General features: G+C 37.2%; 2 protein-coding genes across 2 annotated transcripts; both read right to left on the reverse strand.

The window, feature by feature from the left end:
- Nucleotides 1-3,265: 3,265 nt before the first annotated feature.
- Nucleotides 3,266-6,393, reverse strand: LOC143857596 (UPF0481 protein At3g47200-like). The gene is made up of 2 exons (XM_077368059.1): nucleotides 6,016-6,393; nucleotides 3,266-4,039 (listed from the first exon to the last, which is right to left on the reverse strand). Exons 1-2 carry the CDS (start codon nucleotides 6,391-6,393, stop codon nucleotides 3,266-3,268), a joined length of 1,152 nt encoding a protein of 383 aa, XP_077224174.1.
- A 4,768-nt stretch (nucleotides 6,394-11,161) lies between these two features.
- LOC143858268 (UPF0481 protein At3g47200-like) lies at nucleotides 11,162-14,890 on the reverse strand. The gene is made up of 2 exons (XM_077368922.1): nucleotides 13,860-14,890; nucleotides 11,162-11,752 (listed from the first exon to the last, which is right to left on the reverse strand). The coding sequence occupies exons 1-2, from the start codon at nucleotides 14,430-14,432 to the stop codon at nucleotides 11,747-11,749; spliced, it is 579 nt and encodes a 192-aa protein (XP_077225037.1). The 5' UTR covers nucleotides 14,433-14,890; the 3' UTR covers nucleotides 11,162-11,746.
- Between the last annotated feature and the right edge of the window lie 488 nt (nucleotides 14,891-15,378).

Genomic DNA, 15,378 nt, shown 5'->3' on the forward strand with positions numbered 1-15,378 from the left:
AGAGAGAGGAGAAAGGAGAAGGCTGAGACACTATCTTCGACATTTCTCTCCATCTTCCACAATCAGCACTCCCACTTCCCCTGTTCAAAATAACCCAAACCCATTCCATCATATACATAAAAAAAAAAAAAAAACCCAAAGACCACTACCAACACCATCATCCATCCCCACCACCTCTCTTTCTCTGCCTTTGTCTTAAAGGGAAGAAGAGGATCTCATATATTTTAGGGTTTGAGAGTTAATTTTGTGAAGAAAAGGTAGAGGTCTGGTTTTAGGGTTGGAAAATTTATTCGAGGAGTAAGAAGGAGAAGAAAGATAAAGTGCTGCAATAAAACGTTCGAATTTACCGGACAAACGGATACAGATAATATCCGAATTCGAACAATATCCGACGGACGCGAATTTGGTAATAGATATTAAATATCCGTCAAATTCGAATCCGAATCCGAATTCGGATAGTGTATACTGTAATCGAATTCGGATATAGCCATATCCGATTCGAATTCGATCCGTTTACACCCTTACCTACGCTCCTTCAAAGATTAGAATATATTTGTCTTATTGGCAACGACAAGTAATCTTAATATACAACAAGAAGACCAAAACTAGAGCACTCTATGAGCAGACAAACACGATTCACGCAAAAGATCTATACTTTTAATGCCCACGTTTTTTAGGAGGTAAAAAATAGGGAAGTAAAGAATCCGAGCATAGATTAATTAATGAGTTTACAGCCAAAATTATAATTCCAAAGATATGGTCTCAATGATCCACTGTAGGTCCCACAATGCATACATGTGTCATCAATACCATTGATTTGGTGGATCCCATTAGTACCAGCTATGTGATCTAGGTCTCGCGCCACACGCATTCCCTATCTGTAAAATTGAAATAAATCAACTATTTAACTTCTTTTTGGAAGTATCTTAGGGTGCATTTTGATTGCTTGAATCAAGCATTGGAATCGAGATCGGACTCTAATTCCACCCCATTCTGACACTTGGTTCACAAAAGAACGAAATCAATGGGGCAGAATTGACACTAGGGTGGAATCATAGGAGAAAAAGCTGGAATCATGTATCCCATCCTAATATGTGGTATTCTTATTCCACCCAGGTCGGAATGTAATTTTTATTAAAATTAAAATTTCAATTAAAATGTTATTTTAAATGTTTTCTCATTCTATTTTAGGGAGAATCGGAATATGATGTCAATTCCGATTCCTGATTCCGGCAATCTAAGCACAGCCTTAATTAAAGATGCCTTATCCTCGTCCAATTACCAAGGAGGGAGAACTGTGTTGCTAGACTTGTGGTTGCCCTCATTTTTAATGGATTCAATTATGTACGTTTCACATGCTTGGGTATCAGCGGGTCGGATCCAAATAAATTTCCTTATGTTCGGCTCAAATTTAGATTTGGGCTATTAATTTTTCTATTAAACTCGTGATCGTGTCCGGCCCATTTACACTCCTACATTGCTAATTGAATATAATAAATTCCCCTCTGATCGGGTTGAATTTAGATTTGGGTTATTAAGTTTCTATTACTTGCTTTGCTAGTTTTTTCAACTCCTTGTGTCCGGCCCATTTAAACACCCACATGAATAGGCCTAGATCCGGTTTTTCCTTTTCTTCCCCTTCTTCATTTTTTAGCCCCAGTGCACTTTTCTTTGTTATTATAAGTTTATTAAAAGTTTATTAAGTGTCTTAATAAACCCCTCCCACGTGCATTACATGGTCAAGCTATTAAAAAAGAGCGCTAGAGAGAGAGAGAGTCCATGCTTACATTTTATTTTTTCAAGGAATTGATATTTTCACACCCCTGCTATTAGACTATTAGCAAGGGGTCTGGATAGAGGAAAGTTCCTCCAACCGATCTGGAGCCAAGTTAATTTCATGACGCACCCACCCACGTCTAATTCTCTATGGTGTGTTCCAAGGGCCATTACTATTGGAAGATAATTAAAAAATTTGCCGGATGGAGCTCTTTTTGCCAACGATTATCGAACCACAGACCCACCGCTTGGTAAAGGTGGTCGGAATGGTTAAATTCTTAGGTGACAAAGAAGATAGCTGAGGTTGTGTTTGGAATGTGTTGCGGGGTACAAAATAAGCACCCAATCGGAGACTGACACGTGGTATGAGCAGACCCAAACTCGCAGGGCTAAAAGGGTAATCTCATCGCTTTTGTGGAAAGTTACATGGATTCTTCTAAATGGGAAAAGTACTAGTGACACTATGGCTTGCCATGATTTTTTTTTTTTTTTTTCCATAGAATTTTAGCTTATCAAGTGGTGTGAGAGGGCTAGGGAGGGTGAGGGAAGGAAAGAGTAGTGAGGGCACGAGTGAGGAGAGGGTGACAAAAGGCTGAAAAACAAGTCAAAAAAAAAAAAACTCTAATCAAAATACAATGTATATTTTAATTGTTTTTCAGCATGTTTTGAGTCTTACCCATCCTAATTGTTTCTTAAATGGAAGTAAAATATTATATTTACTTAACGTATTAAATTTTCAATATCTTAATAGATATAATCATTTTGTTATGTAAAAAATTAAAATTTGAGAATCGATTAAAATATTTTGGCAAATTCAAGAATAGTTCTTTTTGAGGTTGTGACGCTGCGGATCAAATGAAAAATTGTCGCTGAAGCGTGTGTATAGTCTAAAATATGCACTAAAATCCACTAGGTAAGAGCGATAATCCTAGAATCCACTAGGAAAAAGAGAGAGAAGAAGAAAGAGATAGAGAAATAGAGAGACAAAAACGTCTTTAATTATATTCCAATAATGGCTTTAACGTCTTTACATCATGTATTTAAAGCAAAACTTAGAATCCTAGCAATTACAACTATCATTAATAGACCAAACCCAAACTAATACTAAAAACGTCCGGTCAAAAATAGAAAGCAACCAGTAAAAAAGGAACTCCTAAAACTTCCCACTTCCTACCGACTAAAGATAAAACAAGACACTAATCCTACTGGAGAGAAAAGAACGAAAGATGCTAACCCTACTTACCTTGGAAAATATAACCCTAATAAATCAAGAAACTTATCATCAACGTTTCAAAAGAAAAAACTAATATTCCATGGGAAAAAAAGTTCAAACTTTGCATAGGGTCTGCTCCAATCGACTTAAATGAATGTAAACACTTTTCCTCATTAGTCATTGAAGTTATAAATGGATTCAATCACCATACACACTTATCCAACACACTTGAATCTTGTTTAAAATAATAACAAGAAAAAACAGAGAAGGAAAGCATCACAGATGGTGGGTTTGGAGAGTGTCATCTGCAGGTTTGTAGTAAGAGAGGATTGCGTAAACAGTTTGTAACACTGTGAGGACCAAAAGGAGAGCTGCTGCGAGAAGGGCGATCAAACTCCAAGGGCTATCAAAGTACATTTCCCTGAAGTTGGAACGCCACTTGCGAAATCGTTTCTCCCACTTTCTCGTTCTCTTGTCGTAATATTCGTTCAAGGGGTTAATCACATGGAACAATGTAAACTTTGGGACGAACCCCATGTCATGATTGACCTTATGAATGAGCCTGACGATCTCGTCAGCATTTTTATCGGAACTAATGGTAAGTTTACGCCTCAGCAAATTCAAATCCTCTATTGATTGAATGAGTCCGTTAATATAGTAAACATAGGAACTGACATGGTGGCTTACGCCTGTATGAAGATGTTCAAAGGCTATGAGATTGAGGAGTAAGGACTCAGTACAATCATAGATGTTGATCAATGGGAGGTTAAGGATTCCTTTCTCTTCGTCGAATGCAAATCCAATGAGGCTGTTTTTTTCGCTTACGTCAAGCTCCACTTTGGCATCGCTATTAAACGCCTTTGCGGAACACATATTTACTTGTCCATCTTGTAGGTGAAAATCGAAGTCTCCAACCATGCACTTCCAACCAAGGGCCATCATGTGCATGAAGGTGTTGGAACCCAAGTCCGTTCTATCATCCACTTCGAAGACAAAAGCTTTTACGCCAATAAAGAAGTTTACCACGAGATCATTTATATACTCGGTACTCTAGACGTTCAAGTTAGAAATACGGGTGAAACACAATAAATGAAAATAATAGCGAAAAATTACACACAAATCACCCAGTTTCAAAATTTATCAACTAAAGTCCACTCATGTTTTTGTCGGATTACTAAAATTAAAAGCTTTTTGCCATAAATAATTTAATTATGCTTTCACTACTTATTTGTTTTCCTAACAAGATTGATTATTAACATTATTAATGAATAATTCCTAAAATCTCTCTCCCCCCTAAATAGAAATCGTTCATTTCTTTAAGTCGATGGTTAAATAGCTTGTGCTCCGTAAATCATCTCCATAGGATGACAAGTAATGGAGATTTTATTACGAAAAGCCCTAATGAGTGTTTAAATAGAACACTCAAGGGATAAGCATAGAAACATCTAGAAAGATCTTAAGACAAGAATGGAAATAAATCAATAAATATTACCCTAATCTATATATATATATATATATAACCAGGATCTATAAAAGAGTGGTACAAAGCATAAACATGCAGCGACCTAAATTATGGCCCTAAAAATCCTCTGAATACACGGTAAAAATCACATCGATGGATCGTACATTGGCATTGGAGGTGTCTTTTCACAACAGGGTGGACCCATTGCCTTTTTTAGGGAAATAATATTTGCACTTCCTCGTTATGATAATGAAATATATAGTGAAATATATATCATGACATTACTTTTTCTCACACCCTCTTTCCCACCCACACACATAACAAAAATAGTACTCTATCGGCCTTCGTCTTCATCGCCCACTTCTAGCCATGGTTTTAAATTTCAACCGAAATCCGAAATTTCGGTGGAGACCAACACCGAAACCACACAAAACCGAAACAATCATTTATTTTGGAATTTCGGCCGAAATTTCGGAAATTTCCGAAATTTGACCCAAAATATCTGTATTTTTTAAAATTAATATAATATTAAACCGAAATTTCGGTAATTTCGGCCGAAATTTAATATTGATTAAAATATTGTTTTCCATTTTTGTACCAGATTTGGACCGAAATTTCAAAATTTAGGTCGAAATTTCAGGTTCCGAAACCGGTACCGAAACCGAAATTTTAATCCTTGCTTCTAGCCCTTTACCGGTATGAGAAGACCTTCAACAAACAAAACAAAATAAAAGAACATGGCCTTTGGCTGAGAAGGCAAGATCATGTTGATTATGACGTGGTTGGTGTCGGCAATCATGACAAAGCTAGAGGGGCTGTTCAAGCTTCTAATGTGGTGTTCAAGGTGAGGATGTGGGGGAACAGTGAGCACCCTATTCATCCTCAAGAAGAGGTTCCAATTCCCAAATTTCAACTACAAGATAAATTGATACCGTTGTTTGGCAGCAAACCCCACCTATTAAGATGATGCACCTGTGCAGCATTGGACAAGATGTGTTCACCTATATTTAGTAGAAAAACTAATTTGAACATGTTTTCTACTAAATAAATAAATTTTCCTTCTAGATGTGGCATTTTTTCAGTTGTCAAGTACCAGCTAATAACCTTCATTGTTAAGTACCAGCTAATAATCTATTATATATATATGCATACACATGTGTGTATACAGATACACACTCCCCGACTCAGAAAGCTTCTGCCTACACCTTCGTGCACCCTCTATCTAAATCATCCGCAATGGCTCCTTATTTCTTGCTACGAGCTTAACGGTCGCTACGAGACTGTGGGTCTCTTTCTTAGTTATATGTTAAGGCTCTTCTCGTCGTCAAGGTTTTGATCTTTGAACCAAGCATAGAAATTTTCGATTGACTTGGTGAGTGACTGACTTTCCTCAACTAATGACATAGCGCTCAAGTAGTATGGTTCGGTTGCTACGAACGCTACACCTGCTCTGCGTGGTCATGTGTGTATATATACAGATACATATGTAGATGGATAGATATAAGACTAAAAGAAGAACTAAAAAAGAGAGAGTAATTGGGTGTTTGTTTATAGTAGGTCTCACCTGATCCTGTGTCATTCCTTTTTCAACAGCTACCAACTTGTTGAGAACAAGCAGGGGCACTTGATTTTCAATCTTCAACGTGTCCTCAAAGATAACAACATTAAATTTAAAGAACCCGTCTAGGCCAAAAATGGGGTCATTGTCAGCATAATCTCCATAGTCATCTTCGACGAATATGCGCATGATTTCGAGTAAGAAACATCCATCATGGAACATTAGCTCCAAGAATTTGTCTCCGTCCCTCCATTTGTGGTCAAGCTGGTCATAAGAACCCATCAACTCTTCCACAACTTCCACCAGAGAGTTCGCATAATCAGTCATGGGTTTGTCTGAATTCTCGAGGAAATGAAGAACAGCTCTGACCTTATGTTCCTCCATGGGCATAAGTCGCGCTTCTCCATGATGATATGGACCCAAGGAGACGAAATGCGGGTCATACGCTACATTATTGCGAATTCTCATAAACGAAGGCACTCTGTAAATACATTGGATTCAATTATGTACGCTTCACATGCTTGGGTATCAACGGGTCGGATCCAAATAAATTTCCTTATGTTCGGCTCAAATTTAGATTTGGGCTATTAATTTTTCTATTAAACTCGTGATCGTGTCCGGCCCATTTACACTCCTAGATTGCTAATTGAATATAATAAATTCCCCTCTGATCGGGTTGAATTTAGATTTGGGTTATTAAATTTCTAATAAATTCCCCTTCTGGAAGTACTTCTGATGCTCCTTTCCTGGTGAATCCATTATTTGGTTTCCTAGATGCACTATTTTTATGTCTAGTATTCATGTCAGTGGTGTAGATGGAATTGTATTTTTGGTGACATATGTGACTACAATGTGAGTGTTGTTGTTGCTATTTGCCATGTTTGTAGTTGGTTGCACCCCCGTTAAACTCCTTTCAGTAGAATGGTTTTAGGATGGAGCTTAACACAAGGGATTTTGTATTTGTGCTATTTTTCATTTCATTTCGGTCCATATGTCTACGCCTTACTGTCGAGCTTGGGCAGTAACCCTTTCTTTAATTTATTGTAATGACAACCATTCAGAGTTCAGTAGAAAGTAGTTGGAATGACGTTTAAAGCATTTGAAATAACTAGTGTAAAAGCCTCAAAATTATGTATAATCTTGTTAGCCATTTTCTTGCATGCCTTATGCTATTGTTGAAACATGTCTGATGAAATGGTTGCACTTTTGTTTATAGCAGCTATTTAAAAGAGAAATTGTAATTATTGCACCCAACATGTTCTCTACTAGTCAGATGTGAAGATGGTATTGTAGTTGTGCTTTCATATCAGTGAGCGAGAAATAAAGGGATTTTATCCAGTTTTAGGTATTGAAGGTGCCTGGGTCACCTCAAAATCTGAGTGTAATGTTCCCCAGATCAGATCAAGGACTAGTGGGCCACACACCCTGGCCGTATTATGGGTTTATCTCAGTTTCTTCAATATTTTTTTACTCATTAAGTTTTTTTTTCATTAGCATTGATGTCTAATTATTTAGAAAGTCATAACATCATAGGCAACATTATATGACATGTTGTCCTATATAATAGGAAATTCTATAATATTTATAAGTGACTTTTGTTGTCGTTATTGGTGCTGGAATCTAACTCAAGGAATCAAATTAGAGCAACCCTTGTCCATACCCTATTGGTGGAAATTCATCCGTGTTTTTCAGATTCTATCATTAAGCCCATCTCCCAAATCAACGTAGATTAGCTTGGATGTTGGAGGAAAACAACAAGTGGAATTGGAGCTGTCTTTGAAGAGTATTATTGGGCTCGACACTACTAATCTCAAGTTCAGAACTCAGCCATATTTCCAGCAGTGATGGGGTTGTTTTTCCTTTTGTGTGCAACCAGACTTGATTTCAAGTGCAGATGATTTAGACCAATTGATCATGGAGTTGTGGATTGATAAAAGCATGTTTCTGGATTGAAGTTCATAATTTAACATAATGGAGATTCATTACTAATTACATTTCTGTTTCATCGCTGAATTCATTATGGCTTATTGTTTGTTTGGAATGTGTATATCTCTAAGATCCCTGGTTTCTCTAAAATTCTTCGAACATCCCTCACACGAAGAACACAAACTCAAGGGTAGAAGTTCACCAAGACTCCCATGTTTGCTATCATATTCAGATTGTGGTGTAGAAAGTAGTTTCTCACTGAATTCTTGCATTGAATCTACCGTGATTTGGCATTAGATTCTTTCTATCAAGAAAATAAAGTTCAGCCAAATCATTTTATAGTTGCTGCCTTGTTTAAATGAGGGGTTTGGAAGGAGAATTAACATGTAGATCCATATGGGTATTACACGGGATTTTAAAAGTGGGCAACTATCTTATTTCTGATTTGATTAATTCAATTTTTGGATTTATTATCACTAGTTTGGATCGTTAGAAACCAATTATATTGTTCAAGTCTATCAATGTTGAATCCATTTATATGGTTTGAACTTCGATTCAGAATTCACATTATTGCCTGAAGTGGTTATTATAATGGAGTTGCATGAGATTGTAGAGGATTTGCATGGAATTTATCATGCTTTTGCAAATTCAGATCCAATTGTGAATACTGAACTTGAGTTTTTGATTGTTGAATTGGGGTAATGGTAGATTGATTACTTCTATTGTTTGGGAGAAGCACTGTTTAATTTGAAGCACGAAAAGCCTGGAATTATTATATTAATCTAAGATTTGTATGTAAAATCTACTTGATCTTCACTACAAATTTTTTGAAAATGTTACCATTGTTCCTGGGGTATTTGTATACATATTGGTGAAGAACATTGAATTGACGTGGTTATTCTTGCTCAGAAATGAATCTTGAATCTTTATGCAACATCGATTGGTTGATTATATACAGCTGAGCTTAGTTGTTGGATTTTTACTATGATTAACTGAGTTTGGGAAGAGGAAACATTAACCCATCTCAATGGTACATTAGCTTTCACTTCCTAGCCCCATTCCAAAGTTCTTGATGTAATCAACGTTGATTTGGGACAGGTTCGTATTCATAGAGTTTGTTAAAATGTGGACCGATCTTCATGTTTATGCTATTGTAACTCTTCCCTTGTTCAAACAAGGTATGGACGGAGATAATTAAAAAAAGTGGTTTCTCTAATTTGGTTCTTTGAGTCTGATTTCAATGCTAAAGCCTACATCAGAATCCGGTTATAAATCCAACAATCTTTGGAAACAGTTGCATAATCCAACAACTCGAAAAATCACTGGATTTTTCTTGCAAATCCTCAAACACTCTTAAGGCTATAAATCACACTAAGGCTATAAATCTTAGATTAACTCCAGAAATCTAAAGGTTCTCCGGAAAAACAAACTAAAAGAAAAACAAACTACCAATCAGTTGCAATTAAGCCTATCAAGCTTGATCCGGAAAGAACTTGAAATCTCCTTAACACGCTGCTAAGGAAATTCAAAGAGAGTGAACTTACTATCCAACCCACAATCAAGGGAGACATTATCGCTAGAATAAAAGTTTTATTCAATGTAAAAATTCATCACAGCTTTACATCTCTTTGGTATTTAAAATAATTCAATAATCCCTAAGACCCTAATCTAGATTTCTAAAAGCAATAAAATTCTTATTCTAACTTGTTCTCAATAAGGGAATGAAGTAGTAATTGAGTACAAGTCATATAATGTTATGACATCCTAAAAAATTAGAAATCAATGCTAATAAAAAAAAACACAAGATGTGGGCAGCTAGAAATCTCCTTGTTGCATTGCAGAGAAGAAATCTCCCCAAACATTTGTTTCCTAAAAAAAAGTAACAATGACACTTAATTTTTGGTCTCTCATGGGAGATTTGGGTTAGAAATGTGAGCAGCTAGAGGATTATTGCAACTTGTTTCCCTTGGTAGGTAACATCACAAATCAAGCACAATCATAAGTGACTTGACACAGGTTGGCTCACATGTAACATTTACCATGGCCTTGTATTCAGTTTGTGTGCACTCAACCTCACAATTGATGGGTCTTTCTTTCTTTTCCATGTCAGTGTATTTCTTGTAGCAAATGTTTTATAAGCTATAGTGGACATCTTATTGGACCCAATATAGAGAAAGTAATATCCCTTGTCTTTGTGAATATTTGAGCTACCTTAAAGCTTGTTTGATGTCTTCTTTACTGAGAACTTTGCCAAAATTATGAATTGTATGAAAGGGACTGGGATTTTTCTTATGCAATCAACTTACTGTGGTAAAAAGAAACTTGCAGAATGATTGCCCCTCCCTGATTCTTATCAGCAGCCAAACAGGTTGGCCTTGAAGCCAAGGGCTCAATACATGGGTGTCTCATTGAGATCCGGACAACACCTTAGTATCTCCTTCGCACAGAGGGCTCGTGGTACCTGCTGCCCAGCCTTCCTCCGCTTTGAGAACCATGTGAACGGAGAGTGGGCAGAAGTGAAGGAGGTCCTCATATGGAGTCGTACACTTGAGAAGTGCGGGAGCCCTATTACGTAAAGGGAATGGGTTGAGTAAACTCCCCTGGGGCTGGAAAAATCACAGATGAAGTCAGCCTTTGATTTGATTGGTATTTATTTTTGCTTAGTGATTGGAAAGGTGGGCGCCTGGGTATGTTATAGAAAGGGAAGCCATTGATTGGGGTAGTACTTCGAATGGCGAAGAGAGGCAGCTCGGCAAGGAAGGAAAGGGAAATCGTCAAGGATGACTTATTTGTTGGCGAAACGAAGGGGGGAAAACCACGCCACACACATTTATCCATAGATTATGTATCTGCATGCATAACATAAAAGCCTCTTAGATGTGCAAAAACCCAGGAGAATGCATGAACTGACTAATCACATTGACCATGTTACATGGATTCTTCTAAATGGGCAAAGTACCCTTGTCACTTAGAAAGCAACAAATAAAAAAGGAACTCCTAAAACATCCCACTTCCTACTGACTAAAGATAAAACAAGACACTAATCCTACTGGAGAGAAAAGAAAGAAAGATGCTAACCCTACTTACCTTGGGAAATATAACCCTAATAAATCAAGAAACTTATCATCAACGTTTCAAAAGAAAAAACTAATATTCCATGGGAAAAAAAGTTCAAACTTTGCATAGGGTCTGCTCCAATCGACTTAAACAAGCTGTAAACCATTCATTTATGGTGAAAGTAAACACTTTTCCTCATTAGTCATTGAAGTTATAAATGGATTCAATCATTATACACACTTATACAACACACTTGAATCTTGTTTAAAATAATAACAAGAAAAAACAGAGAAGGAAAGCATCACATATGGTGGGTTTGGAGAGTGTCATCCTGCAGGTTTGTTGTAAGAGAGAATTGCGTAAACAGTTTGTAACACTGTGAGGACCAAAAGGAGAGCTGCTGCGAGAAGGGCGATAAAACTCCAAGGGCTATCAAAGTACTTTTCCCTGAAGTTGGAACGCCATTTGCAAAATCGTTTCTCCCACTTGAAAATTAGTTTGTGTTCGTCGCATATGAATGGTTTCTTCAACTTTGTCCTTCTCATGTGGTAATATTCGATCAAGGGGAGCCTCACATGGAACAACGGAAAGCTTGGGATGAACCCCATATCATGATTGACCTTTGGAATGAGCCTGACGATCTCGTCATCACTTTTATCGGTACTAATGGTAAGTTCAGGCCACAGCAACTTCAAATACTCGATTGATTGGATGAGTCCGCCAATGTAGTAAACATAGGAACTGACATGGTGGCTTACGCCTGTATGAAGATGTTCAAAGGCTATGAGATTAAGGAGTAAGGACTCGGTACAATCATAGATGTTGATCAATGGGAGGTTAAGGAGTCCTTTCTCTTCGTCGAATGCAAATCCACCGAGGTTGGCACCTCTATTGAAATCCGTTGCGGAGAATAATCGAGTTTTGTGTAAAACCATGGTTTTGTGAGAATCCAACAAGTCTCCGACCATGCACTTCCTAGCAAGGGCCAACATGTGCGTGAAGGTGTTGGAACCCAAGTCCGTTCTATCATCGACTTCGAAGACAAAAATATTTACTCTACGAAAGAACTTTACCACAAGATGATTTATATACTCGGTACTCTGCACGTTCAAGTTAGAAATATGGGTGAAACACAATAAATGAAAATGATAGCGAAAAATTACACACAAATCACCCAGTTTCAAAATTTATCAACTAAAATCCACTCATGTTTTTGTCGGATTACTAAAATTAAAAGCCTTTTGCCATAAATAATTTAATTATGCTTTCTCTACTTATTTGTTTTCCTAACAAGATTGATTATTAACATTATTAATGAATAATTCCTAAAATCTCTCTGCCCCCCTAAATAGAAATCATTCATTTCTTTAAGTCGATGGTTAAATAGCTTGTGCTCTGTAAATCATCTCCATAGGATGACAAGTAACGGAGATTTTATTACAAAAAGCCCTAATGAGTGTTTAAATAGAACACTCAAGGGATAAACATAGAAACATCTAGAAAGGTCTTGAGACAAGAATGGAAATAAATAAATAAATATTACCCTAATCTAGACTAGTATCCTAATCAATCCTAGTTGCTTAATCTAACAATGAACGATCCAACGGTGAGATCTCAAAAGATATGGGTCAGATCTCAGAGGATTTGATATATTCTAATGTATGATGATCTTAACCCCCTCCGATCTGAAGAGGTCTTTGTAATGTTCCATCCCTCAATATATCGGAGGATTAGAACCATTCTATGGGGATGATATTCTGGACATGACATATATAAGTTGGGGCAGAATAAAGGAAGGGTTTGGATAATCAGGTTATCCTAACTATATATATATAATCAGGATCTATAAAAGAGTGGTACAAAGTATAAACATGCAGCGACCTATATTTAATATTGATTAAAATATTGTTTTCCATTTTTGTACTAGATTTCGACCGAAATTTCAGGTTCTGAAACCGGTACCGAAACCGAAATTTTAATCCTTGCTTCTAGCCCTTTACCAGTATGAGAAGACCTTCAACAAACAAAACGAAATAAAAGAACATGGCCTTTGCCTGAGAAGGCAAGATCATGTTGATTATGACGTGGTTGGTGTCGGCAATCATGACAAAGCTAGAGGGGCTGTTCAAGCTTCTAATGTGGTGTTCAAGGTGAGGATGTGGGGGAACAGTGAGCACCCTATTCATCCTCAAGAAGAGGTTCCAATTCCCAAATTTCAACTACAAGATAAATTGATACCGTTGTTTGGCCGCAAACCCCACCTATTAAGATGATGCATTTGTGCAGCATTGGACAAGATGTGTTCACCTATATTTAGTAGAAAAACTAATTTGAACATGTTTTCTACTAAATAAATAAATTTTCCTTCTAGATGTGGCATTTTTTCAGTTGTCAAGTACCAGCTAATAACCTTCATTGTTAAGTACCAGCTAATAATATATTATATATATGCATACACATGTGTGTATACAGATACACACTCCCCGACTCAGAAAGCTTCTGCCTACACCTTCGTGCACCCTCTATCTAAATCATCCGCAATGGCTCCTTATTTCTTGCTACGAGCTTAACGGTCGCTACGAGACTGTGGGTCTCTTTCTTAGTTATATGTTAAGGCTCTTTCTCGTCGTCAAGGTTTTGTTCTTTGAACCAAGCATAGAAATTTTCGATTGACTTGGTGAGTGACTGACTTTCCTCAACTAATGACATAGCGCTCAAGTAGTATGGTTCGGTTGTTACGAACGCTACACCTGCTCTGCGTGGTCATGTGTGTATATATACAGATACATATGTAGATGGATAGATATGAGACTTAAAGAAGAACTAAAAAAGAGAGTAATTGGGCGTTTGTTTAGAGTAGGTCTCACCTGATCCTGTGTCATTCCTTTTTCAACAACTACCAACTTGTTGAGAACAAGCAGGGGCAATTGATTTTCAATCTTCAACATGTCCTCAAAAAGAACAACACCGATTTTATACAATCCGTGTATGCCAAAAATGGGATCATTGTCAGCATAATCTCCATAGTTATTGTCAGTGAATTTGCGCATGATTTCGAGTAAGAAACATCCATCATGGAACATTAGCTCCAAGAATTTGTCTCCGTCCCTCCATTTGTGGTCAAGCTGGTCATAAGAACCCATCAACTCTTCCACAACTTCCACCAGAGCGTTCACATAATCAGTCATGGGTTTATCTGAATTCTTGAGGAAATGAAGAACAGCTCTGACCTTATGTTCCTCCATGGGCATAAGTTGCGCTTCTCCATGATGATATGGACCCAAGGAGACGAAATGCGGGTCATACGCTACATTATTGCGAATTCTCATAAACAACGGCACTCTGTAAATACATTGTTTATTCCAGAGATTCTCATTCCAAAGATCGACAGACTGATGTCGCTCCTGAAATTGTACAACCCAATTTTTTCTTTCTGACATTGTTCTATCTCTGCAAGCTCCAATCTGTAGCTGGTCTTCACTACCTAATACTTAACATGAGAAGCTAAATCAGTGCTATATATATAGTCATGTAAGATGTTATTATTCTTTCTTTGAGGGAAACCAAAGAGTGATGGGGAAGGAAAGATGAGTCATTCCCTTAAACAAAAGTAAGAAAAATAAAGAGCGCTGATAAATTCGCCCCTTTTTTACAGGCCTTTTTATTTTTCTTGAAATGGTGAATCATATTAGAATGGAAAGGGAAGCCCGAGATGGGACATCCCAATAGAACAGAACCCCTTTTTTACAGGCTTGTAAGGCGAAAACCGGCATAGACAGTATTTCTTCTCATACATGCTGTTGACGTTGACATCTCTCTCCCCAAAAAGATGAGCATATGGTAATCCAAGTATGAAATATCCCCAAATAACACAATCTTTGTATATGGTAATCCTAAAGAAGCCTATGTAACCCACAAAAATAAACATATTTACAGCTTTTTAAAGATTTCTAGGAGAAAAGTACCTGCTAAAGAGGGCTCTTGTAGTTGCAGGGGCGAGAATATGAGATTTAGGGTTTTGAGGCGCCAAAAATAAAATAAAATGGAAGCTTATTCTCTGGCGAGATTGTTACGAGGATGCGGTCGTATATCAGTTGGATGAAGACTCCTCTCCCTCTACTCCTTGAATTTTTTTCCTCTTGTTTGCTACCCAAACCCTAATTTATAAAGACTACAGGAGAGAGAGAGAGAGAGAGTGTTAAAAGGCATAACGTTTGCCAAAGAAACTTCTGCGAAGGAGAGTGTCGTACAGTGGTTTGAAAATTGTTATATCCAGTCTTTATTTTATATATGTGAAAGGCAATAAAGCTACTTCGGCGGAAAGAGAAGACAAAAGGTTGAGTCTCGAGTCTTGACTCTCTCAGTGTCATTGTCATATATGGATTT

Source organism: Tasmannia lanceolata, unplaced genomic scaffold (genome assembly GCF_043159265.1).
Source record: "Tasmannia lanceolata isolate RefF3 unplaced genomic scaffold, GAP_Taslan_0.1 ptg000025l, whole genome shotgun sequence".
NCBI classification, from domain to species: Eukaryota; Viridiplantae; Streptophyta; class Magnoliopsida; order Canellales; family Winteraceae; genus Tasmannia; species Tasmannia lanceolata.